Source organism: Cucurbita maxima, unplaced genomic scaffold (assembly GCF_002738345.1).
Source record: "Cucurbita maxima cultivar Rimu unplaced genomic scaffold, Cmax_1.0 Cma_Scf00009, whole genome shotgun sequence".
Lineage (NCBI taxonomy): Eukaryota > Viridiplantae > Streptophyta > Magnoliopsida > Cucurbitales > Cucurbitaceae > Cucurbita > Cucurbita maxima.
In genome coordinates, this window is record NW_019272025.1 from 3,527,066 (window position 1) to 3,551,318 (window position 24,253).

General features: G+C 36.7%; 6 protein-coding genes across 8 annotated transcripts in view; 1 reads left to right on the top strand and 5 right to left on the bottom strand.

Annotated features, from left to right (window-relative positions):
* LOC111484141 (uncharacterized membrane protein YuiD-like) overlaps positions 1-2,301 on the bottom strand; it is a 3,064-nt gene extending 763 nt beyond the window's left edge. The window contains exons 1-4 of the mRNA XM_023130625.1: positions 1,941-2,301; positions 1,672-1,828; positions 369-419; positions 124-216 (exon numbers count right to left, since the gene is read on the bottom strand). Coding sequence (XP_022986393.1) covers positions 124-216; positions 369-419; positions 1,672-1,828; positions 1,941-2,098 — 459 coding nt within the window. The 5' untranslated portion in view covers positions 2,099-2,301. The remainder of the gene's footprint in view (positions 1-123; positions 217-368; positions 420-1,671; positions 1,829-1,940) is intronic.
* Positions 2,302-3,254: 953 nt separating this feature from the next.
* LOC111484065 (CSC1-like protein At3g21620) lies at positions 3,255-9,236 on the bottom strand. Of its 3 annotated transcripts, none has more exons than XM_023130497.1 (13): positions 8,977-9,236; positions 8,736-8,864; positions 8,196-8,542; positions 7,942-8,088; positions 7,089-7,224; positions 6,845-6,946; positions 6,146-6,265; positions 5,984-6,064; positions 5,542-5,882; positions 5,205-5,450; positions 4,728-5,052; positions 3,872-4,105; positions 3,255-3,762 (listed from the first exon to the last, which is right to left on the bottom strand). In XM_023130497.1, the coding sequence occupies exons 3-13, from the start codon at positions 8,507-8,509 to the stop codon at positions 3,502-3,504; spliced, it is 2,307 nt and encodes a 768-aa protein (XP_022986265.1). In that variant the 5' UTR covers positions 8,510-8,542; positions 8,736-8,864; positions 8,977-9,236; the 3' UTR covers positions 3,255-3,501. The 3 variants fall into 3 exon arrangements, with proteins under 3 accessions (XP_022986265.1, XP_022986266.1, XP_022986267.1); XM_023130498.1 differs by having other exon boundaries at positions 8,962-9,236; XM_023130499.1 differs by having other exon boundaries at positions 9,182-9,203.
* A 2,315-nt stretch (positions 9,237-11,551) lies between these two features.
* Positions 11,552-14,585, bottom strand: LOC111484096 (plant UBX domain-containing protein 4). Its single transcript, XM_023130545.1, has 4 exons — positions 13,958-14,585; positions 13,320-13,593; positions 12,258-12,353; positions 11,552-12,161 (listed from the first exon to the last, which is right to left on the bottom strand). Exons 1-4 carry the CDS (start codon positions 14,452-14,454, stop codon positions 11,775-11,777), a joined length of 1,254 nt encoding a protein of 417 aa, XP_022986313.1. The 5' UTR covers positions 14,455-14,585; the 3' UTR covers positions 11,552-11,774.
* A 941-nt stretch (positions 14,586-15,526) lies between these two features.
* Positions 15,527-17,446, bottom strand: LOC111484146 (glycine-rich RNA-binding protein 4, mitochondrial-like). Its single transcript, XM_023130629.1, has 5 exons — positions 17,250-17,446; positions 17,088-17,156; positions 16,055-16,161; positions 15,679-15,954; positions 15,527-15,648 (listed from the first exon to the last, which is right to left on the bottom strand). The coding sequence occupies exons 1-4, from the start codon at positions 17,413-17,415 to the stop codon at positions 15,841-15,843; spliced, it is 456 nt and encodes a 151-aa protein (XP_022986397.1). The 5' UTR covers positions 17,416-17,446; the 3' UTR covers positions 15,527-15,648; positions 15,679-15,840.
* Positions 17,447-18,153: 707 nt separating this feature from the next.
* LOC111484152 (50S ribosomal protein L30-like) lies at positions 18,154-20,533 on the top strand. The gene is made up of 3 exons (XM_023130637.1): positions 18,154-18,267; positions 19,944-20,154; positions 20,266-20,533. Exons 2-3 carry the CDS (start codon positions 19,963-19,965, stop codon positions 20,398-20,400), a joined length of 327 nt encoding a protein of 108 aa, XP_022986405.1. The 5' UTR covers positions 18,154-18,267; positions 19,944-19,962; the 3' UTR covers positions 20,401-20,533.
* Positions 20,534-20,543: 10 nt separating this feature from the next.
* LOC111484070 (protein NRT1/ PTR FAMILY 6.4-like) lies at positions 20,544-23,044 on the bottom strand. The gene is made up of 5 exons (XM_023130505.1): positions 22,978-23,044; positions 22,775-22,892; positions 22,482-22,699; positions 21,852-22,399; positions 20,544-21,749 (listed from the first exon to the last, which is right to left on the bottom strand). The coding sequence occupies exons 1-5, from the start codon at positions 22,978-22,980 to the stop codon at positions 20,864-20,866; spliced, it is 1,773 nt and encodes a 590-aa protein (XP_022986273.1). The 5' UTR covers positions 22,981-23,044; the 3' UTR covers positions 20,544-20,863.
* Positions 23,045-24,253: the final 1,209 nt, after the last annotated feature.

Consider the following 24,253-nt stretch of genomic DNA (forward strand, 5'->3'; position numbering starts at 1 on the left):
TTTTTTTTTTTTTTTTTCTTTGTTTATTCCAGAATATTTGAAGGATACAAATTTGCAAGGCTAAGCTTTTAATATCATATGGTTCCATATCCCAACATACATATATGAAGCAAATGCACTGACCTGAAGTGGAGTGTGTCCAAGTGAATCTCGCAATGGTCTAATACTGGACAGAGGATGTTCAGGAGGAAACTCGCAAACTATTTGGTTCAGCAACTGTGATCATCAAATGATAAGACTTAATGGAAAAAGATGAACAGTTTTGTACAATGGACATAATCGTCAGACTCAAGGTGACATAGATGGAAGTGGTAATGATAAATGAAAGATAAAAAAAATGGAACCTATACACTTTCTAAAGAACTTACCTCGGCTTGAAGACCAGCATGAAGTCTGACTCCAGAAGCATCGTACATTACCTTCAAGAAATTGAAAATACATGAAGGCCAATTACATTAAAACATTAAAAAAGCGTTCAAAAAACCCGAAGCTTAAAGTCCAATCGATCATATAGAAAAATAATAACAACGAAAATCCAATTTTAATTAGAAACAAAAACATTCAAAAGCAGTTTCAACCAACTGTCGGGCACTGTGTGAAAGGATACGGAGTAAAGTCCAGTACTATCACTGGAATTGCAATTGTCATCATATTCACCGACATTTTTAGCTGATTTGGAACTGATAGAATGATATTGTTAATACTCATCTGGTTTGCAGAAGAAGCAGAAACAAAGAGACAGGAAAAGACAACGCCAAGGAGGCAAAGTCTTTACAAGAACAGCCGAGTTATAATTACAGGATTGGAACACGACGGAAATGTAATGAAAATACAAGGTAGACGACGGGAAGAAGGCAGAGTCAATACAAAAGCAGCCAAGTTACCATTTCAGAATACAAAAGCAACAGACATGTGATCAAAACAACAAGATTTAACTAAACAAAATTGATCACAAAAACAAGATTTAACTAAACAAATTTGATCATGAAGTACATATAGCGAATACCTGTGAAATCAAATAAAACAGATCAGGCCATCAAATAAAAATTTAGTCTAGCATAATCTTGATCTAGTATACATTCGTAAATAGGATTGACTACGGATTCAAGCCATAGCACACGGTTTCATAAAACCGTACAATTTTCAAACTTTTTAAACAAGTTTAGAACATTCAATTTTGTGATAAATAAGTGATATTAATTCATTTAACACTAACAAAAACCTATTAACCGTGTGTAATTTAAAATTGATAGGACGACATGATTTTTGACATAAATCGTGATCCTAATATATATCACCTTTATGCCTCGCAAATCTTTCTACTAATGAAGCAAACAATGAAACTAATTAGATACAAATTAACCATTTTAAGACTTGCTAGAAAAATGATAAAGTAGATGACCTGAATCGATAGAACCATGGAAGTTGTAAGAACTTGTTAGAAACTATTCAAGGTAAAAGAAACTAAATATTCAAGAACTATACTTACAAATTATAATTCATCCTAAACTGTAAATCAAAACAAGCATTAACTACTTGAAAAAATGTACAGCCAATGGAACAGAAAGCCAAAATTTTCTAAATTCTTCAGTAATCCGGGCATCAGAAGAAGAAAGTAAACGAAAGAACACAAGCATGTAAACAAGAAGAAAGAAGGAATCAAGCACATACAACACATGCAAAGACTACGGCGACGGCAAAAGCAGGTCCTCCAGATCCTTCCTGCAGGGCAATAGCAAGGGCCAAAGCAGTCACAGTTGCAGAGTGAGATGAAGGCATTCCGCCAGAACCAAACATCCGTTTCGATTCCCATTTTCTTTCCTTATACCTAAGAGTCCAAAAACCAGAACACAACAGATTAAGCTCTGGCTCCCTCAGATCGTGGAGAAATGTACACAAAACTGGCAATACGAAAAATCAGCAAAGCAGAGAAAGTGTACCAGGTGGTAAAGATCTTGAGAAACTGGGCGATGGCGCCAGCGAGGAAGGCGGAGATAAGAGGGAGATTGGAAGTGAGCAAAGGATCCGGTGCCAATGGAAACAACGACGGTTTAACGGACGACGAGAACGCATCCCCAACCGTCATCACCTCGTCCATTAGCACAAATGCTCAACACTTACCTCTCTGGTCGCTCGCCGGAAGCTTCAACGACGGAGGGAGGATACGATTCCGATTGGGGAAGAAGGTTGGATTCGGAGATTTGTAATATTTTTCCGTCAGATTTTGGACTAATTTGTATAAATAAATGGATTCATCGGCAGCTGCTCTGGATGAGAGGATCTTCCCAAACTACTATTTTGTATTATTTTGTTCAATGTACATTTCCTAGTTGGGCAAAAAATTATTGTCACGCACATGAAAAAAACATAAATGTGCTAATTTTTCAAACCTTTTATTACCTACAAAATTCAATTTTATATAATAAATTTATTAATTTTAAAAAATGTTAAATATGCACTACCGTAAATAATAGATACGGTAGCTTACGAAAAACACTATCATAAACTTTTTACAGTATTTGTCATATGTCGTGACAGTACTTTTAATATTAAAAGTGTAAGACATTTTATAGCATTTTTTACCACTCTAATAGATGTTATAATAAAGTATGAAGTTATAGCTTATAATAGTTGCTATTAGAGATTAGATTTGTGATATAACAATTTTCATCTCGGATCATATGGATTATATTATATTAATGAAGGTAATAAAAATGAATTACAAGCTAACTAAGCAATGATTTTCAATTGCAGGGCACAAATTTGAGTTTTTCATGTTGTAATAGTCAAAGTAGTCAAAATCCACTGCTAGCTGTTATTGTTTGTTTTGGTTCGTCACGTATCGTTGTTAGTCTCACGATTTTAAAACACGTATGCTAGGGAGAGGTTTCCACACCCTTATACCACTACCAGATATTGTTCGTTTTTGCCCATTACGTATCGCCATCAGTTTCATGATTTTAAGATGCGTCTGTTGTGGAGAGGTTTCCATACCCTTATAAAGAATGTTTTGTTCCTCTCTCCAACCGATGTGAGATCTCATAATCCACCTCCCTTAAGGGCCAGCCAGCGTCTTCACTGGCACACCGCTTGGTGTTTGGCTCTCATACCATTTGTAACAATTCAAGCCCACTACTAGTAGATGTTGTTGATTGCTTTGACCCATTACATATCGTCATCAGGCTCATAGTTTTAAAACGCGTCTACTAGATACTAGAGAGAGATTTCCACATCTTTATTCGTTCATCTATCCAACCGATGTAAGATCTCTCCGATTAAGTTACCCTCGCATACATTCACTGTCTACTCTGTCATTTTATTATTCCAAATTCACTATATAAGAACAAAAACAGAACACAAAAACTGCACTATTTGTCAGTTTTTAGAACTTTTCTAAGCGTCTATCCTAACTCATCATTTACAGTGTCCTCCCCCCTTTCTCATCAAGTGAAATATACACACACCATAAAAAAACAATAGCAAGCTCACCACTTCTGTATGTTATGAAACTCCTCCATCAATTTCTGAATGTGAGGACGATAAGGGACCGCTGTGCTTGCTTGGCAATGGCGTATTCCTACGAGAATGGCGTTTTGTTGGCACCAGCACTGGCCCATGTCGCTCATCTTCAGAATCCGTTTCGATTTCTATGTCGTCTTCGTCGTGCTTGAAAACCGGATGAACGTATGCATTTTGAAGGAATCCTTTCAAGTTCAAGTTTGGCTCCCTTGCTCGCTCCAATGTATCTTTCATCATTGCTTCCTGAAAGTTCATTCAATAGGGTGAGGTGATGATAGAAGTCCCTATACTATTATCTAATGAGCAAGCAATCTGAAACAACTAAAAACAGTGAGATAAGGTCTGTGTTAACCTGTAAGGGATATCGAACAAAAGCGGGTTCGTAACGGTCTTTACAGAACAAGTGAAACCATATAGTCAATATTGGCAATGTGATGAGCAAGGGAGTTGATTGAGCAGCTTCTTTTGTACTGAGTAGTCCCATCAATAGTAGCTGCGAAACAACTAAGGCGACAATGATCCGCCCATGGACATCGGGCCAGAATGCTGCTGCACTTTCATACTCTTGGTTGTACACATTTATGATCTACAAAGTTTGGAGAAAAAGCTTCAAAAATACGACAAAAGGGAGACTCAACTCCTTCTCTGGAGTCCTCGAACAAAGTACACCTTTTGTTCGACACTTGAGCCACTTTTGACTATACCTTCGAGACTCACAACTTCTTTGTTCGACATTTGAGAATTCTATTCTATTTATATGGCTAAGTCATGGCATGACTCTGATACCATGTTAGGAGTCATGAACCTCCACAATATTATGATATTGTCCACTTTAAGCATACACTCTCATGGCTTTACTTTTGGTCTTCCCAAAAGGCCTCATACCAATGGAAATGTATTTCCTTACACCCATGATCAACCCCCTTAATTAACTGAATGGGACTCCTCTCTAAACAATCCTCAACACATCAATCATCAAAAACTACAATGCAAATGGACTAATTATAGGCCTGGTGTTCAAATGAGCATAAAAATGGCAACTCGATATAAGTAGAGTATATATCAAAGAAGTTAATGGCACCAATGTTCTCAAAAAAGAGGACCATATATATCCTTATCTCATGAAGTTTAAACCTCAATATTTGAAAACATAAAAGGAACATGGGGGAGGCAAACTACACAGCTGAAGTTAGACGAAATAGTTTTACCTGATGACGGTAGACGACATATGCCAATGCGAAGAAGACTACAATGAACGGAAGGAGAAGAGGTGTGACTACAGCATAAACAAGGCCAAGTAAGAAATAGAGTTGAATTCGAGGTTCGCCCACGTTGAACTCGAGAGTTCCTGGATCCATGGCTTCTTCTCTATCCTTCTCAGTCTTCACCAAGAAGAAGTTCCTAAGGTGGTAAATTATCAAAGGCCTAAGCCTCAGAATCTCAGCAGCAATTCCAGCCCAACCATCCACCATTATGAAGGTAATAAAGAAAGTTGCCTTCATGGGGATGGAGACGCCAATCGTCTTCGGAATGCTGCAGAAAATGTCGAATTAGCTATGTTAAAAGTTGTTATATATATATATATAATCTCAACCACACATGTACAAACACAACGCATTCTTCTCACTAAATTATTGGCAACCAACCATGAACTGTTAATGAACAGATTATAAGTTATGGCTTACTCGTTTGCAGACTGGTGTAGGAAGTTATTAAGTTGCTGGAATGCGGTTCCAGTGATTATACTGCCAAGAAACACATTAACAAACAGGAAAATGTAATATTTGTTGGCGGATCTTCTCTCCAAAGACGATCGACTAATAAATCCTTCGAATTTCGACATTAACATCAGTATTGAAGGAAGAAAGATGAGAAAAATCTTCAAAGCGATTCCGGGAAGAAAACCTTGGATAACTGACTTAATGAAATCCCTGCATTGTAAGTAGCAGGCAGGCTACATGTTAGAAGATAAAATCAAGAACAGTATGCACCTGGCGACGTGAGAATAGAAAGGATACTCACAATTCAATAATGGGTTTGAGGAAGGGAGCCGTTTTCTCAATACTCTCAAGGTTTGCTAAGGACTGAACCAATGCAATGGGTATCACGAAAAAGAATGTAAGGAAAAAGAAGGCAACTCCAGCAATAAGCCTCCTGATTGCCAGTGACACGAAAGGGATCGCCAGGTTATCCCAGTACACATCACGGGGTTCGGGAGCCCATTCTGTCAACCAAATGGTTGGATTTCTTGACTGTTGAGTTTGTGCACAAACAGCAGCACCCCACCGAGATTTGAAAGAAACAAAAGCTGCTGGCATGATTGATTTAGGATGGTTCACTGTCTTATCAGCCTCCAGTGATATCTGAACAAAATCATTTGGAGAATAATGTAAGTTATATCTAAATGATATCACAGAATACCGTGATCGTGGGAGAACGGGCAAAAGGTTACTGTTTAACTCACTTCTTTTGATAGGATTTCGATTTTTGACGAATAATAATTTATGGCGTCAACCTCGTCTCCCCAAAGACCTAGAAAACCAGTCTGCTCACACGACGTTAGTAATAGAAAACATGTCAAGTGCAACATCAAAAAATTGCCAATTCACCAGTTCAAGAACTGTACCTTCATAGTGGCCCTCTTAGACTGGTTTCGAGAATATTTAAGTTGGTAGAAATCTAGCCAATTCTGCATTTTTTTCTTCTCCTCAACCAACTTAGAGAGTTTGTTTGCATCATAAACAATCTGCATAAGCGTAAGAATAACTTCAGAAAGTGTCGGGAGAACATAAATCACAAATCCTAATCAATTCCTCAACGGAAGATGTCCGTGCATGTAAATAGCCCAAACCCACCGCTAGCAGATATTGTCCTCTTTGAAAATTTTTAAAACACGTTTGCTAGTAAGAGGTTTTCACACCCATATAAAGAATGCTTCGTTCTCTTCCCCAACCGATGTGGATCAGAGCCTAGCGTCCTTATTAGCACTCGTTCCCTTCTCCAATCGATGTGAAACCCCTCAATCAACCCCCTTAGAGGCCCAGTGTCCTTGCTAGCACACCGCCTTGTGTCCACCCCCTTTCAGGGCTCAGCCTCCTCACTGGCATATCGCCCGGTGTCGGGCTCTGATATCATTTATAACAGCCCAAACCCACCGCTAGCCGATATTATCCTCTTTCGGCTTTCCCTTTCGGGCAATGTTTTTAAAACGTGTCTGTTAGGGAGAGGTTTCCACACCCTTTTAAAAAATGATTCGTTTTCCTCCCCAACCGACGTGGGATCTCACAGTATAATTTGTGGAATGGAAAAATCCAATATTACTGACCTGATGAGTTAAATAATGTTCAGGATGATTGACAAGGAAAAAATGTTCAACAAGCTCGCTAACGGATTCATCCGGGTCTGGTGGTACATTTCTAACAATCACCTGCATCATGAAATTGATGTAAGAAACCAAGGAACCATTCTCATTCTCCAATTCCCACGAAGCTTGGAATATCCTAGTACTTTTAAGAACTCCTTGTACCATTTTTGACAAAATATAACCAGTGACTCAGTGCCAATCTTACTGTGAACTGATCAGGACGCCGGTTTTCAGATGCAAGAAAATGCAGCCTCATTGTGGCAACAGTCTCATACTCCTTTTTCAACACATAGCAAGTCCAAAAGGTAAAAACATAAGCCATTACCAAATGGGTCCAGAATCTGCAATAAGAGATTTGGAAAGAAGTTGAACATCTTTTATGATATAACATGGTGATGAAATCATGAAGCTTACGGCTCAGTCGAAAGTTCTCATGGGGTTTGAGTTCTTTTTTTTTTTAAAAAAAAAAAAACTCTAAATAGTAAAAAATGTCATTTCTATTGAGGAATGTTGGGAGGGAGTTCCACATTGGCTAATTTTGGGAAGCCCGAAGCAAAACCATGAAAGCTTATGCTCAAAGTAGACAACATCATACCATTGTGGAAGGTTGTGATTTCTATCATTAGTCATGTAAATAGAATTCTCAAATGTCGAACAAAGAAGTTGTGAGCCTCGAAGGTGTAGTAAAGAAGTGACTCAAGTGTCGAACAAAGGGTGTACTTTGTTCGAGGGCTCCAAAGAAAGGAGTCCAGCCTCAATTACGGGGAGGCTGTTTGAGGGCTCTATAGGCCTCAAGGGAGGTTCTATGGTGTACTTTGTTGGATGGGAAGATTGTTGAGAATTGTTGGGAGGGAGTCCCACATTGGCTAATTTAGAGAAGTGATCATGGATTTATAAGTAAAGAATACATCTCTATTGGAGCTTATGCTCAAAGTGGACAATATCATACTATTGTAGAGGGTCGTGATTTCTAACAATTTCAATGGTATGATATCATACGAGGAAGGAAAATCATGCATGTCCAAGTGAGTGTTTCATAGAAAAATTCTGCATCATACCTACGTGATCCAATAGGAATGTTAGAAATGGAAAGCTTGTCTATATTGCTGTAGTTCAAAGAAGAACGCTCCAAAGTTCCATTTGTCCAATTAACAGGCACCATGATTGTGAAGGCCAGACATGCAATGGGCACAAAAATTTTGAGCCTACAAACAAGATAGCAAGCAAAAAATAAGCTTGATATACACAATTGATGAATTCTAGGACAGCATATGGTAAACTACAAATACTGAGAAAGAAAAAACATAAATACCCTAACAAGTAAATCCTCAGATAAACAGAAGAATCAAGCCCGGCATGATCGATTAACTCGGGTTCTGGCATTTGCAAAGCTGCAACCATCCAGTTAAGGAACTTCAAGTATGATCTGAAATCCAAATTGATAATTCTGCCTACAATTGCACCACTGGACAATGGACTTCCTCTTAAGCCTTTGATATACCATTTGGGAAAGTAGACCCTGTCGTTAACTGGCTGTATTCTAAGTAAAGCAAATACTAGAAAGAACGCAAAGGCACTAAGAATGTTAATGGCTGCCCCGACTCCTATGTCAACGATGGTTGCCATTTAACTAACCCCTTCAATTAAATAGATACCGATCTGCACAAAAAACATAGGATTCAGTACGTTTTGGAATGATCAAGAGAAAATTCTACAAAAAGTTTACAACAATCGTCTCACTAGCAACAAATCCTCTGAAACCCAATTTACAAATCCAAAGAACTAACACTCTGGGCAATTTTTTTACACGATTTCAACTCAGGATCTTCCCCAACAAAGCACAGATACTCACTGTTTCAGTTCAGCTGAGCTAACCAGTACTCAAAATGTTGAAGTAGAGACCAAAAGGAAGATTCCATCCAAGAACATCAAGAACATCAAGATCAAAAGAGCACCCAGTAATCCAAACAAAGTTATGGTTCTGAAAAATGGATAACACAGATTAAAGGGGAGAAACAGAAGAAGAAATCAGCAGCAGACTGTCTTAATCATGTGAGGTGTGAATACATGATGCTCACATCTCATGCACCCACCTGTACTTGACAGAACAATAAACTAACCGAAAAGGCCGAAATGATCGGTGATTGATTGAAAAGGGGAGTTCAAAGAATTGAAAACAGTGACGGGAAAATGGGAACTGAGACCCTTTCAATAAATAAAATTATCTGTTCTTCAGTTCTGTGTGGGAAATCAAAACTCTGGGAGTTACATAGATAGATGATGATGGGGAGATCAAACCTCATAAACATTGCATTTAATTGAAGGAGAGGGAGACAGACGGCCAGGCCCTCCCGCAGGCACCACTCTGTCTAACGGCTCCTTTGAAATAGACCCCTCGGCTGGTCTCTGACCTCTTATTCACCGTTCGATCTCTAATAAACGGCTGTGATTCATCTCATACCCGCGTTAAATTATCACTTTCCCCAAATTGCAATTTAGTCCCTGCATAATTAAAAATTCCGTACATAGTCCATGATTGGATTCAATCTCTAACATGCGCAGCATAATTTAGAAATTAATTAAGTTATATATTATCGAATCTTTAAATTTTATATTAAATTACAATATTTATCTCTAAACTTTATTACAAATCATTGACAAATTTTTAAAAATTAAAATTAATTCAACTATTAATAATATAAAATTTAATTTAATTTCTAACAATATCCTAAATTTTTAATTTCGAAATTATAGAACTTTAAAAAATTATATGTATTATTAAGGATTAAATTAAATAAATCCAAATTATTACACTAAAATATATGTTAATTAACAACTAATAAAGTGATAACGGACGTCATTGAAATGTTGCAAATAATTGAGAAAAGAAGGACCAAAATGAAAAGTTTTTTAAGAATTGAGGCAGATTTGATAAGTAATAAAGATTTGGGCCATAACTTGTAAGAGCATTATCGGTGGGGGTCATAATTAGAATATAAATAACTCTTTTTATGGCGTATCATGTCATCCTCCAAAAGTAATGAGAAAAATTGGATTTCCCTTTTCACCTGCTCCGTTTTTTTTAATTTTTTTTTTTAATTTTAGGGTTAAATCAATTTTAAAAATCGAGACGGTTTAGAAGGTAAACGAGGTTGCTTTTATTTACTTAAGATATTTAAAACTCTCGAAACCCGTTCACTTAAGTGATAGAGGAGAGTGAAATTTCGTGTTCAAGAGTAAAATGTAGAGCGTTGAAGATATTTAGCCCTTTATTACGGTTTAACACGTGTATCATATTTGACTCTTAATTATATGCTAATATCTGTATCGTTCAGTACATTTTATATATTATATTTGGCCCTTAATTACGTATAAACAAAATACATATTTAATTTTTTTTTAATAAAAAATTAAATTGTTTTGTGATTGTGGTGAAAGAAAACAATTAATATTTAAAATTAGACTTGGAATTTTTAATGTGAAAACCAATAAATAAATGAAAGGTTTTATGAAATAAATAAATATAAAATCAAAGGATGCCGACATGCTGGTATGGTGGCTCTTTCTTTTTTCTTTTATATTTAATAAATATTCATCATATTTTAATTTTATAAGATCCATACCGTTTCAATTTATGTTTAAATTATCCAAGTTCTTTTTTAAAATAATATGACATAAATTTATTATATGCAAAATTAAATATTTAAGAATGTATTAACACAAATTCAAAAAGCAGGCCGATGATATTATTATATGACCTACAAATAAATATCAATATGAATATAATATTATTGTGATAAAATTAATAAAAGCACTAATTTCTATCAATATTTTAAATTCTAAACCCAAACTTAATTTCTACTGTTTAGTATGTGATTGAACAAATTTATAATTTTAAATTTGGATACAGCTCTCTATATTGAAAAAATACTTTAATCAATGAGATTTTTTTTAAATAAAATCAATGAATTATATATTATTATAAAATATCATAATACTTTTCAACGGAAAGATTTAAAATTTTGAATTCTTGGTTTTTTAATTACACAATATTTAATCAATTAAATAAATAAATATTCTTAAAAAAAAAAAATGAAAACTACAGAAATTTATTATTAAGTTGAAAAATAGAAAAGAAGATATAATGATATAGAAAAGAATTAAAAAGTGAAGGACGTGACAAAAGCTGTCTGGCTGGGCTTTTCAGGGTCAACCAACATGTTAATTATTATTAATTATTTTCTTTAATAAAAAGAAGTGAAGAATCCAAAAGGTTCCCGTTCTTGATTACGCTTTGTTTAAAGTTTATTATATTGGCAATTAAAAGATCGTAAAGTTATGGTTATGGTTGTCGCTTTTGACGAGTGAATCTAGTAGATGATGAAATTGACCATGCTCTCGAAGAATAATGTTAAACACTATGTTTTTCAATTCTTTTTGGCATAGAAGAGTTAAAAGTTGTTCCATATATAACTTTTTTTACTTCATTAAGTTTATTGATTCACATTCTCTCTCACGCCTATTGTGAAATGATATACACATAACATGACAAGATACCGATGGATATAGATACATCTAGTGAGCGCCCGCCAGATGAATATGACCAAAGCAAACCTCAAGATCTCACTTTCTCTTACTCACTCAGCTATATCATATGCTTGAAGCTACGAAGAGATGGAAATAATTTATAGAACCATTCTTGTTAATGGAATAAAACTTTACTATCATAACATGATAATTCGCCTAAAATGGAAACTAGGCCACCGGTCAAAGCAAACTTGTACATAAACATAGCTATATCAAAACCCAAATAAGACATAGGATGGAAAAAACTTGGTTTCAATGTCTGCTAACCTTTGCTGTCGAATGAATTTCAGCAATGTCTGCTAACTTAGAACTTCTGAATCACAACAGAATTGGCTATTCCAGCTTGTTCTATAGTTTGATCCAATACAGCCAACTGTTTGGGAGGGAAACCCATCGTCTGGAGTTGGTAATTTCTTGCACCAGTAGGCCTTGATGCATCAATGAACCCACGAATGTCCCTGATCGTATGGTGGTGATTGAAACGCGACACCATTCGTGTCCCGTCTGCCAACCTCAGCTGAAGAGAAGTTATTGGCAACGAGTCGTCTACCACCAAACCTGTTGATGGGGACGGAGCAACATTCAGTGAAGTAGCAGCAGAAGTCAGCTCAGGAGCAACCGAGTTTGGTGAGTCACTAGCTAATGTTCTCCCGATGCCTTGGAATGGAGCGTTGCGGCGCTTCACAGGTTCCTGTATCGGTAGGAGATGACATGGGAACAATGAGAGTCAGATGGAATACTGATGCACAGAAAAATAGGTTGCTGAAAGAGAGATATATCAACGTACCGGGTAGTCTTCCTCCCTTCTGACAAGGTTAACGTGGACAGAAGTCCTTCTATCTGCTGGTTCAAGCTCGGCAGGGCACTCTGACCTTCTAATACTCTGCCATAATATACACATGTTATCAGATATAAACATCCGTCACAAGTAATATAATTAATAGTGAAAAGAAAATCTAACAAACGTGGATCTTGGATCTAAATTCCATAGCCAAGACTTGAGAGAGTAAAGCCAACTAACACTTTTACAAAGATTTCAAGCATAACAAAACCAACTCGTTGAGGATAGTTGGCAAGGAGTCCCACATCGGTTAAATTAAGGGAATGATCATGAGTTTATAAGTAAGGATTACATTTCTATTGGTATGAGTTCTTTTGGGGAAACCAAAAGCAAGGGGACAATATCATACCATTGTGGAGGTTTGTGATTCCTAACATGGTATCAAAGTCATGTCAATGAAATTCTCAAATATCGAACAAAGAAATCGTGAGCCTCAAAGATGCAGTAAAAAAGTGACTCAATTGTCGAACAAAGGGTGCACTTTGTTCGAGGGTTCCAGAGAAAGGAGTCGAGCCTCAAGAGGTTGTTCGAGGACTCCATAAGCCTCGAGGGAGGCTCTATGGTATACTTTGTTCAAAAGGAGAATGGTTGTGGATTGTTGGTGGGGAGTCCCACATTGACTAATTAAGGGGATGATATGGGTTTATAGGTAAGGAATACATCTCTATTGGGAAACTAGAAGCAAAGCTACGAGAGTTTATGTTCAAAGTGGACAATATCATACCATTGTAGAAGTTCGTGTTTCCTAACATTTATCGGAATTGATAACAAATGAACCTAGCAGGTTATTCAGGACTGGGAAAGTTTGAAGTCCTTTCATCCATAAGAATTATTGAAGTTCTGAAAAGCCAGATCAAATGGCATCCATGGGCATCATTAAAAGAAAATTAACATCTTAGGCGGCAGCATGTCACCTTCAGACAAGTTGCGAGCTCAAAGACCCTTTAAGAGAAACTTAACTTTGGGAACCAAGAACAATACAAAAATGGGGTTTTTAAATACTGTTACCTCTAAAAAAGATGCATTTTCAGGATCATCCAGCCTCAGTAAAGGACCATCATCAACAGAGAATCCATTCCTCCAAAAGGTGACGGTGTGCGTGATAGCCTCAGGGTGCCGAGGAATTGATGGCACCGTCTCACCAGAGAGCAATCTTGCAGTTCCAGTAAAGCTTTTAGAACCTGAAGATGGTTCAATAGGTGCATCGACTGCTGATTGTCTGGCTCGATCAAAGATTGCATCGACAGAATTACCTTTGGCAGGATCTTGGACAAGCATTCCACTGCCAGTGAAAGTAAAATAAAATCATTATGCAATGTCAACAAACTCAAGTGTACTTGTTCCAAAATGTAGGCAACTGAAGATACGAAATCATGTTCCAAGAGAACACTGCGAATCGGAAAATCGATGACATGAACAAATCTGGCTAGATCAACCATCATGAATATTAGAAGGCGAAGAAAAAATCAAACAACATATTGGAAAATTCCAGAACCGGGAGTCCAATGAGCTACTTCAATCCAAATTCCGAACGTACGCTTAATGCAACCAGCAAGAAAGGAAAATTTACATCCCCCTCTCTATTATCCAACATTTTCTCAGAAGTCAATTAGAGTAAATCTTGATGAATAAAAAATCAAACCTACCTCTTCTCACCACCAGTGTAATACTCTTGAAACTCATCAGAGTCGCTATCCGAGTCGTCCTCCGCCGGCCGGTTAAGGTCAGAAAGGGTGCGGATGCGATGCGTCCTGCTCCCAGAAGCCCTATTGTCGACCTTCTTCTTCGCTTCACCTCTAGCTCTCCTCGAACGGAGCTCGTAGGGAGCACGAGAAGCAGGCGGGGAAGGCGAGCGAGAACGCGATGGCGACATAGAAGGAGAAAATTCAGGCGAATCGGGCGGTGGAACTGGGCGAGTGACGGTGGCAGTGGCAGTGGCAGTGGCATCGACGGTGTCGGCGGCATCGGCGGCATGGTTATCCAAGAAGGTGGAAACGGCGGCGTCGAGGTCCCAATTGTGGCTCTCTAAGAAGAAAAGGGCTTCCTCTTTGGAAGAGGAAGTGATCTCGATGAAAGAATTGATGAACGCATCATTTGCAGCTGCATCATTTTGAGGATTCGAGTGTTGAGCTTCGGTTTCCATGGTGGATTTTTCGGTGGCTTCAACTCAAACAAATTGGTTTCCTTCTGATCTGAGATAGTGTGATGATGATGATGATGATGATGGCTTGGAGTTTCGGCAAGGTTCCATGCCCAATTGCCAAATCTGCATCCATTCTTTTTCCAATATTAAAAAATATCTCATCCGTACAACTCACCCAAACGACGGCGTTTAACTAAACACACCCACCTTCTGCTGGCACACCCTAATCTGTGCGTCGTTGAAACGGCGGCGTTTTCAACCGGCGTTGTCCTATTCCTTTCCATCTTACTCCCCCTTAATCTTTAAAAAATATATATATAGGTGTCTAAAGGTATTAATAAAACTTTAAAAAAAAATTTAGAAAAATTTTGAGAAGTTAAAAAGTATTTTTGAAATAAATGTACTCTTAAATAAGCTAGCTAGGTTTTGGTATTTTTTTTTTCCTAAAGTTTTAAGGTATTTTGAAGTTTTTAAAAATTAAAAAAATATTAGTGAAAGTTTAAGAGACAAATTACACATTAATTTAGCCTAAATTCAATGTTGAAATAAATAAATAAATAAATAACTCTTAAAATTTACTTATTTGAAAAAAATTACTCATTTTCTTTATAAATATTTTTCCAATTTTCCTGCCTTTTGAGTTTGAAAACTACAAAAAAAAAAAAAAAAAAAAATAAAAAGAAAANAAAAAAAAAAAAAAAAAAATTAAAACGAAAACTCTGACAAGCAAAAATTGATAAAAATGTTAGAATAAAAATTAAGATCTAGAACATTGGACAATAATTTGGAGACCTAAACACCTCTACATGATTCCAACATATCATTTTAGGTCACCGATCTTTCACTCTTATGATAATTTTGAACATTTATAAAATGTCAAAATTCAAAGATAATCTTACAACTGACATTTTTGAAAAGAAGAGTCAAATTTGCTCGCATCAATGTAATTACTCGCTCATAAAACTCAATATTAGAACTATTAGATCAACTAATTCAATTAATTGTGGGCTATTGAATGTGAAAAATAGTTCTCCTTTCCTTATAAAAGAATCTATGAAAATGCCACTAGGAATCATATCAGGACTAAAATTGTGCTTGAATGCAAACTCCAATAGAAAAATCAAGCAAATAAATCTAATGTACTGGACAAGGATGGAAAACAAGATTTCTGAACAAATAAACAGGAAATATCTATCATGACTGATACTGCATTTATCTGCCTTTATTAAACAATCCTAACTTAAGGTTCTTCATACTATTGGTTCCCACACCTGTCTAGCATTCACCTCCAAAACCAAGTCAAGATTCAGATTATGAAGTAGGAATTGAACAGTTCAAGCTTACATATTCATGCTACAGGTAGATGAAGATGAAATACCAAGAGCTTCAAGATCTTCGGCCCAACACGTTGTTGATGTTTGAAAGCCGAGGAACGACAACAGGTCCTCCACGGACCTTGTCGAGGGCAAAGCTTATTCGCAACGGCCGACCTAATAGTGCCTGAAAGTGATGGGATGACTATCATTTTGACTAATTTAGGATGTTAGATTAAACATCGTCAAACAACTTCTTATTAACTTCTTATTAAATAGTGACTCACCTTTCCATCCATTGCATCTTTTGCAGTTTGTGCATCGTCTTCATTTGTGAAGTTCACAAATCCGAAGCCTCTGGATCGACCTGAGTCTTTATCGTACATTATCCTAACTGTCAAGAGAGTGCATTCAAATCTTAACAGAAAAATATACAAATTTTCATGTTCAAAATCACCCATAAACTAGCTTTTGATCATTCAAAATCAATTTAGTATTAAATTTTAACACTTTTTACACAAGTTTTACGCTATCAAAATTGATTTGGAAGGATTAAAAGCAAACTCTAGAACAATGAAGCATTTCAAATCACTACCAAGCATTCTTGAATCAACTTAATAAGCAATTTGCTAATGCAGTTTCAGAGTGATCAACAATGGATATCAAAGTTCCTTTAGTGATGATTACTGAAGTTTCTCGGTGGCCATTGAGTTTCATCCTAACTATATCAAGTGAATTCCATAGGCTAATTTCTGGAGAAGTTTCAGAGTGATAGCCAATGGGCATCAAGGTTTCTACAATGATCACCATTGATTTTTCACAGCGACCATTCAATTTCATCTAAACTTGTATCAAATGAACTCTATTCTATGTCCATAAGCTATTTTGCTGGAGAAGTTCCAGAGTGATCACCAATGGCCATCAAATTTCTTTCAGCTCAAACATAAATTTTAATTTCCCACCTCTCAAATTCGTTGTACTTCACAGTTCTTCATGCAGAATTTTCAATCTCTAAATTTCTTATTGTCTTGCTGTCTCAATATTCCAAGAATTAACCATAGAAGCATAGTAAAACAGGAAACTTCAATGAAACTCATTTGCTCATCCTGATTTCCACCAGTACCAAGACTCATAAAACAGGAAACTTCAATGAAACAATTTCTTCCTAAAAAATCATTGAATTATGAATGGCAATAAAGCAAAAAGTTTCGACCCAGAAGCACACGTCATGAACTGAGATCTGAAGTCGACTAGACATTTCGTCGAACATGTAGACTACACCTCGTACATCAAGGGCTTAAACTCAACATTCACGATTACCTTCAGTAACCTCCCCAAAGGAAGAAAACGCATCTTTCAAGGATCTCTCGTCCAATGACCAAGACAAACCTGGAAGCGGCAGGAAAAAACAATATCAACATAAACCATTTGAATCATGTTGGGGCAGCATCTGTGGGACGGGATTGCGAAAGAGAAACGAACCTGCAACAAAGAGCTTGTTGTTTGGCGCAGAAGGAGAAGACGAGGGAGCTGAGGAGTAGGAGGAGGAGGATTGAGAACAGAAGCAACGAAAGCTCAGAACTGGGGTTTGAATATTGGTGAGTGCTCTTCTGGCAAGCAACATCAAGGCGTTCGCGTTGCTCATCATTGATTATTGATCGAATTCGCGATGGGAGCTAAAATCCTGCTACAAAAATCACATATAAAAAGCATCAAATTTAAAAATCTAAATTAATATAAAAAATATTCATAAACTTTAATTAAAAATATTTATGAATTAACGTTAACAAATTTTAAAATATTATGAGGTCATAAACTTTCATTAAAAATATTTATGAATTAACATTAACAAATTTTAAAATATTATGAGGTATTAATTGTGAGACGAACCAACACTCCACAATGATCATTTCCTAAATTAGTTGATGTGAGAATTTCATCGTCCAACATTAATAAATAATTTTCTTCCTTAATTGATGATAAAACAAAATTATTTTTTTTTATAAAGATAAAAAATGTTGATTATTTTTTAAATTCATGTGGAACTTTCCTCGTCTAACATTAATAAATATTTTTTCATTCATTAATGGAAGATAAACAATTTTTTTTTTTATTTTTATAAAGATAAGAAAGGTTGGTTAATTTAAAATTTTATAATTATTTTTTAAATATAGAGCTCACATTAACTAAATTATTAAACTTTTTAAAAAAGAAATAAATTATTTGACAATTTCTATCCAAACTTGACAAATATATATATATATATATTATCGGAACTTTTAAAAATTTTAATTTAGAAATATTTTTTTGAGAAAGAAATTCATTCTAAAAATTGGAAAGAAAAAAAAAAAACAAAAAAAAGTTAGCTATCCGACGCCGTTTCTCAGCTCTCTCTTTCCCTCGATATTTTAGTCTCGTCTCTCAGACTCAAGCTTGAGGCTCAACATCGGCAGCTATCAGTCGCTTCCCTTGATTCCTCTCCTTTCTTCTCCTTGAACTGGTAATATTGGATTCTCCACTTTCTTGATTTATGCTTTCTTCCCGCCTTATCTTCTGTTCTTGTTTTTTCTGCTTTCTACTTTACTTGGGGCGGTTAATTTTCATTCTGTATTAGGAAAAATTGATTGTCTTTGTACTAGTTGGTTTATTGGAGTATTATTTAGTTTGAGCTCATTAAGATTGATGGGTTTCCATATCATTCTCAGGATATATCTTTAATTCCCCCCCTCCCCCCTCACTTTTCGTCTGTTTTTCAGACTTTCAGTGACGGACCTTTCATGATGTGGAGATTCCAGTTTCGTGATAATCATGTGTATTACTGTTCTTTAGAATGTGAAAATATTTAGTAAATCAAAATTTGTTATCTTTTAATGGGTAGCTGCAAACCTCATGCTTCGAATGTCCTGTCTGTTTTTTTTGGTTTATGAATGTTTTCGTTTGAATATTACGTTATTCCTGAACTAGGATTTAATTCAATGTTGGGAATGAGATATAATGAAAGTGATATGAAAATCGTAATGAATTGGAATTAGAAACCTGTTGGGTATGTGTTCACCTGGTTCACAAACATCAAAACCTCGGAATCGACTCCGAAACAGATTGCCTTACGATCAAAACTCTTGAGATAAAGAGCAAGTTCCTTGGCCGAAGAATTGAACACTCCACTAGATAGGATGATGAATCCTACTTGAATGTTCTTGTCGTGCAACTCGACGCATGAATTGCAAATTCATGAAGTTCTCTTGTTGGCTAAACTTGAAAGAAGCACAAAGGTTAAAACTGAATTCATCATTATCTGTTTTGTACAACCTAATCGTCAGGATTTAGATTGCCTCCCAAAACCCTGAATACATGCTATGTTATAGAACATAAAAAGTGACTAAAAATAACCCTACTTAATATGTCATAAAAGGATAAAATTACATCAAAGTTATTGGATGAAGTATGAATAATAATTTGATGTCCTTGGTGATTCATATCAGAAAGTTCTTAATCGAACCAAATTGAATTTGTAAAACTGGTTTTAAACTGTCAAAGAGTTTGGTTCAGTTAGCACATTTGGCAAGCTGATCATCATGGTTTTCAGTTTGTGGCTTTGTTGAACCATCCACGTCCCTGCATTAGTTCTATCACAATGCTATCAAGGTTACAGATCTCCTCCTTATCCATTCTGCATTGGAAGTTTTTTGCTTCTTAACATGCGCTTTCACCTTTTTTTAATGTTCCTTATAAGACTGAATGCTGTGTCTATGAAATATCTTATGTAAATTTCAAGCTCTAGATTGATGAAGATGATGTAGTTGAATGCTATATTGAAATGGTTTTGCTTCCAAGCATGCAGTTCTACCGTTTTAATTTTTTTAAACATTGTAGAAGACTTTATTGAAAGCTTCCGGTGGATATAAAGATGAATATATCTATTTGAGATGATGAATCATGGCGTGGATGTGGTTTCTACTTTAAGTTATCATCTATTTCTTTTCATGTTATTTTGTGCAAATAGAGCATTGGTAGAGCTTTCAATCTATTGAAGCTGATCTTTTGTTTAATTGAAAGTTTGTGAACTGCAGAAGTTTTCCCGCCCAACAAATTAGAAGATTTTGTTGAGGTGCTTAGATGAGATTGTTGATATGCTCGCAGAGAAATCTGTTTCTTGATCATTATTTTGTTTTGTAGATTTTTGGAGATCTTTGACATGAATGCCTTCAAGGCCTTCAAAGCCAATGTCCCAATTGCATGGAGTCCTAATCTTTATATCACATTAGTGAGAGGCATTCCAGGAACAAGGAGGCTTCACCGACGTACATTAGAGGCATTGTGTCTCCGGAAGTGCAACCGAACTGTCATGCGCTGGAACACACCAACTGTTAGGGGAATGCTTCAACAGGTTGCTTTTTATACTCATTCTCTACTGCGCACATGCACACACTACAGAACAACCTCATGGTGACTGAATGCCATGATCCCTTTTTCGTTGTTTTGCTTAATTTTATTATAGGTAAAGCGATTAGTAGTGGTTGAAACAGAAGAAATGTATAAAGCTCGTAAACAGAAGGTGGAACAGCATGTGGCCCTCCAACCTCCATTAGTTGTAAATCACCTTCCTGCTCCAAGTTCTGCTTCTGCCTCTTGAAACATGCATTGCTGTTAGATATCAGGTCTACTTCTCATTTATCAGGACGATGTGAGAAGGATTATATTTGAGCAGTGTACTTTTCTGGAATTATTTGATAATCAAGGCTTTTATACCCTATATATCTTGCTGAGTCTAGTTGCTAGCTAAAATAATTTATTGGAATAGTTGCCTGTTTGAAAATGATGCCTATCAAAATCATTTGAGGATTCTACTTTCAGTAAGAAGCCTGCTATGAGACATGGATGTTTACATAAATGAGTGCCGATTTGCACTGGAAACATTATTTGAAATATGCTGAATGGTTTAGATCATATAGAACCTAGGGGAAGACAAAATGGCAGTGGCTTTTCTGCCATTGATGCTGAAAGCATAGGATGGTTGTAGCTACAGGTTTTGAGATATTCAAACGTAGATGCAGGATTTTTAAACTTATACAAGGGACATCTTGAAACACACACTCTTAACTTTCTGTTGCCTTTATGCTTATTGGCCCTTCCACTTCAAGTGCTACCAAGTCATTAGAACTCTTGAGCTCCTCATTGTTGTCTTTAGAGTTGAAGTAATGCTGGTCTTTATACTGATGTTTCCGGGCTAGGACTAGAAAGAAGAAAAAGTTTAGCAGCCCCAACACTGCAAGTAGCCAATAGAAGTAGTTCAAGTTTCCCTTGTTCAAATTACTTCTCAGCCATTGCTTGTTGGTTACTTTATCCACGATTGTTACCAACAAGCTACTAACGAAGAATCCCATGGAAAGAGTGCTAAGAAAAAGCCCTGTGCTCATGGATTTCATTCGTTCCGGTGCTTCTCTGATGAAAAACTCGAGTTGTCCAACATAAGTAAATGCCTCTCCAGCACCAATCAAGAAGAACTGAGGTATTAACCAGAAAGCACTTAGATTACGTTGTCCCAAAGCTAATGTCCTCCTCTCTTTCTCAACAACTCCAGCAGCCACCATGCCAAAAATTGAGAAAACAAGTCCAATTCCAATCCTCTGAAGGCTTGTGAGACCTTGGGCATTGTGAGTCAGCTTTCGTGCAATTGGTATGAATAGTTTCTCGTTCAAGGAAGTGACGAGAAGGATGGCGATGAATAGAAAGGCTGACATAGAACCAGGAGGAATCTCAAAACTACCAACTTTTCTATCCATAAATGATGCTTGCTCTACCGTGAACGTAGTCATTTGAGAGTAGATCGTCCAAAAGAGGATGCCAGTGGACCAAATAGGTAAAAGTTTCAGCACCATTTTCACTTCTTCAACTTCAGTCACGGTCGAGACAATCCATGGATCGTTTCTGTTTTGATCGTTGGCAACATACTCGTCCAGAATTGCAGCCTTGTCAAGACACCTGATATTCACCTTTTCATTAACACCGTTTTCTTTACAATAAAGAGGCAAAAAAAAAAAAAAAAAAAAAGTGTATTTGATGATAGATCTGAAAATAACTTACTTGAACCTGTAGGTGTAAGGAACCTTGGCATTTTGGTAGTCATTTAAGAAGCTGGGATGAGATGGGAGAGGGAGACTTCTCTTCTTCGAAGCCAAAAGAGCCACCCTCCATATCACTGTTAGAGGACTTCCTCTAGGCTTCTTAAACCTGTAAAAGGTTGTCCCACAAAGCAGTACAATCACAGCAATCACCATGGTCCCTCCAGAGATTCCATATCCCCAGCCTCTCCCAACATTGTCTTGTACATAAACCAACACAATGACAGCAAACAAGGATCCAATGCTTATGGCAAAGTAGAACCTATTGAAGAAGAATATCATGGCCTTCTCCTCCTTAGGATCATTGACGTCGAATTGGTCGGACCCAAATCCTGAAACATTCGATTTTATCCCCCCTCCGCCAAGTGCTATAGTATAAAGTGCTGCATAGAGCATGGCAAGTTGCCCACCATTAGCTTCAATGCATTGATGAAGTTGCCTTCTGGAGTCATCACAATGAGGGGGTCGCATGCCAGGGATGGTTGTGGCCAATGTCAACAAAATAACACCCTGCAAAAACCAGCAAGGCTTAGGCTAAATTCTGAACTAGAAATTTCTTTGCTGAAATCATTCTTAATGGCTCATAACTTACCACAGCAGTTATGGAAGCAAAAGTTGCAACAGTTAGATAACGTCCCAGCTTGGCATCTGCTAAGAACCCACCAAGAAGGCCAAGAAGATTAAGGGCACCAAGAAAATTAGTCACAATAGTTGCAGATTTAGCTGAAGAGAGATGCAAATCCCCAACTAAGTATGTCACTAAGTTCATTGATATCCCCATCACACATATCCTTTCAGAGAGCTCAGTTCCTGCATCATTTTGGGCATTAGAATTGATAGATTTAGAATCTTGGTCTGTGAAAACTAAAGAAAAAAATGAAGCACCTAAGATGAGCCCTGCCGCAAGCCATCCTCCAGTTTTTGATTTGTCCACTGGGTTTCCCCAAAAATCCACTGCAGCATCTTCTTCTCCTCCTCCACTCCCATGCTTAGATACCAGAACCTGTTGAAAACAAGGAAGATTTTAACCGTTAAAGAAGCCATTCATAGCCAATAGGAACTAAGGAGTTTCTCCACAAACTAGTTACCATTGTTTTTTGCTTGTTTTTTCCTCTCTGCTAGAGAGAGAGAGAGAGAGAGAGAGAGAGAGAGAGACATTGTTTTTTGCTTGTTTTTTCCTCTCTGCTAGAGAGAGAGAGAGAGAGAGAGAGAGAGAGAGAGAGAAGAGAAAGAGAAAGAAGAGGAATTGTTTGTGTGCTGCTGTTGTGCTTAGACTCATGATTTATTGGAAGGCAAAAAGTTAGTGTATGATTGGAATTAGGACAGAGAAAGAGATAGGATTGAAACTAAATGAGCTTGTGGTTTATACAGGTTGCTTTGACAGCATGTGTAACTCGTTTGGAGTTTTGCCAAGTTACATTTTTGTGGTAGTGGTGCCTGTAGCCACATAAAACTGAACCAAATGCTGGAAAATGACTTGCTTTTCTTCCTCCCCATCAATACAATCCACATACTTATCTTCTTTTATTTCTTCAAACTATTATAGTTCATGCATTTCAATTGGGTTTTTCTGACACCACTAATGCAAATCAATGAAGATTTAGCTTCAAAATTGATAGAAAATTGCAAAACCACTTCTCTTTTGATTCAGATCTTCAAGTTGTGGATAAGATATGCATTACTCCTTTCAATATTTTGATTCATATTCTGTTTTCCCCCCATAACCCATGAAATTCCATCCTCAAGTTTTGATATCAGATTCTTTTTGCTTTGAGTGAGTTTGCTGGTATATATTGCTCAGTTATGACTCAAAAATGAGATAAACTTTTTCCAAGTTGCAGCCTCCCAATATCTCAAGGCACTTCATCTCTTTGAGACGCCTCTTGAAAGATAAAAAGGTAAAGAGAAAAGAGAGGTGTTTGATGGAAAAGACAAGAGGAATTCAGACAGCAACATATACTGGTGTAATAGAAAGAGCCGTGCAGACATAGGCAGGCTTTTCTTTGACAGGTCGTATAAAATGGCCACAGTGTAATTAGCCTCAAATGAATGAATGAAAAAGCTTTGATATTTTGTTTGGTTTTCCACATGCCTTGGATTATATAATTGCTCCAAATTAGGTTCCTTTATTGAACTATGATTGATTGATCCCGTACTCGTAAATTATGGCTACACTAACTTTTTATGCTACACTGAGTCGTTTTAGCATATATTGTTTGCTTTTACCCATTACGTATCATCGTCAACTTTGAGGTTTTAAAAAAGGGAGAGGTTTCCCCATGCTTATAAGGAATGTTTCGTTCCCCAATCCAACTTATGTGAGATTTCATAATCCACTCCTCTTGGGGGCCCAATGTCTTCGTT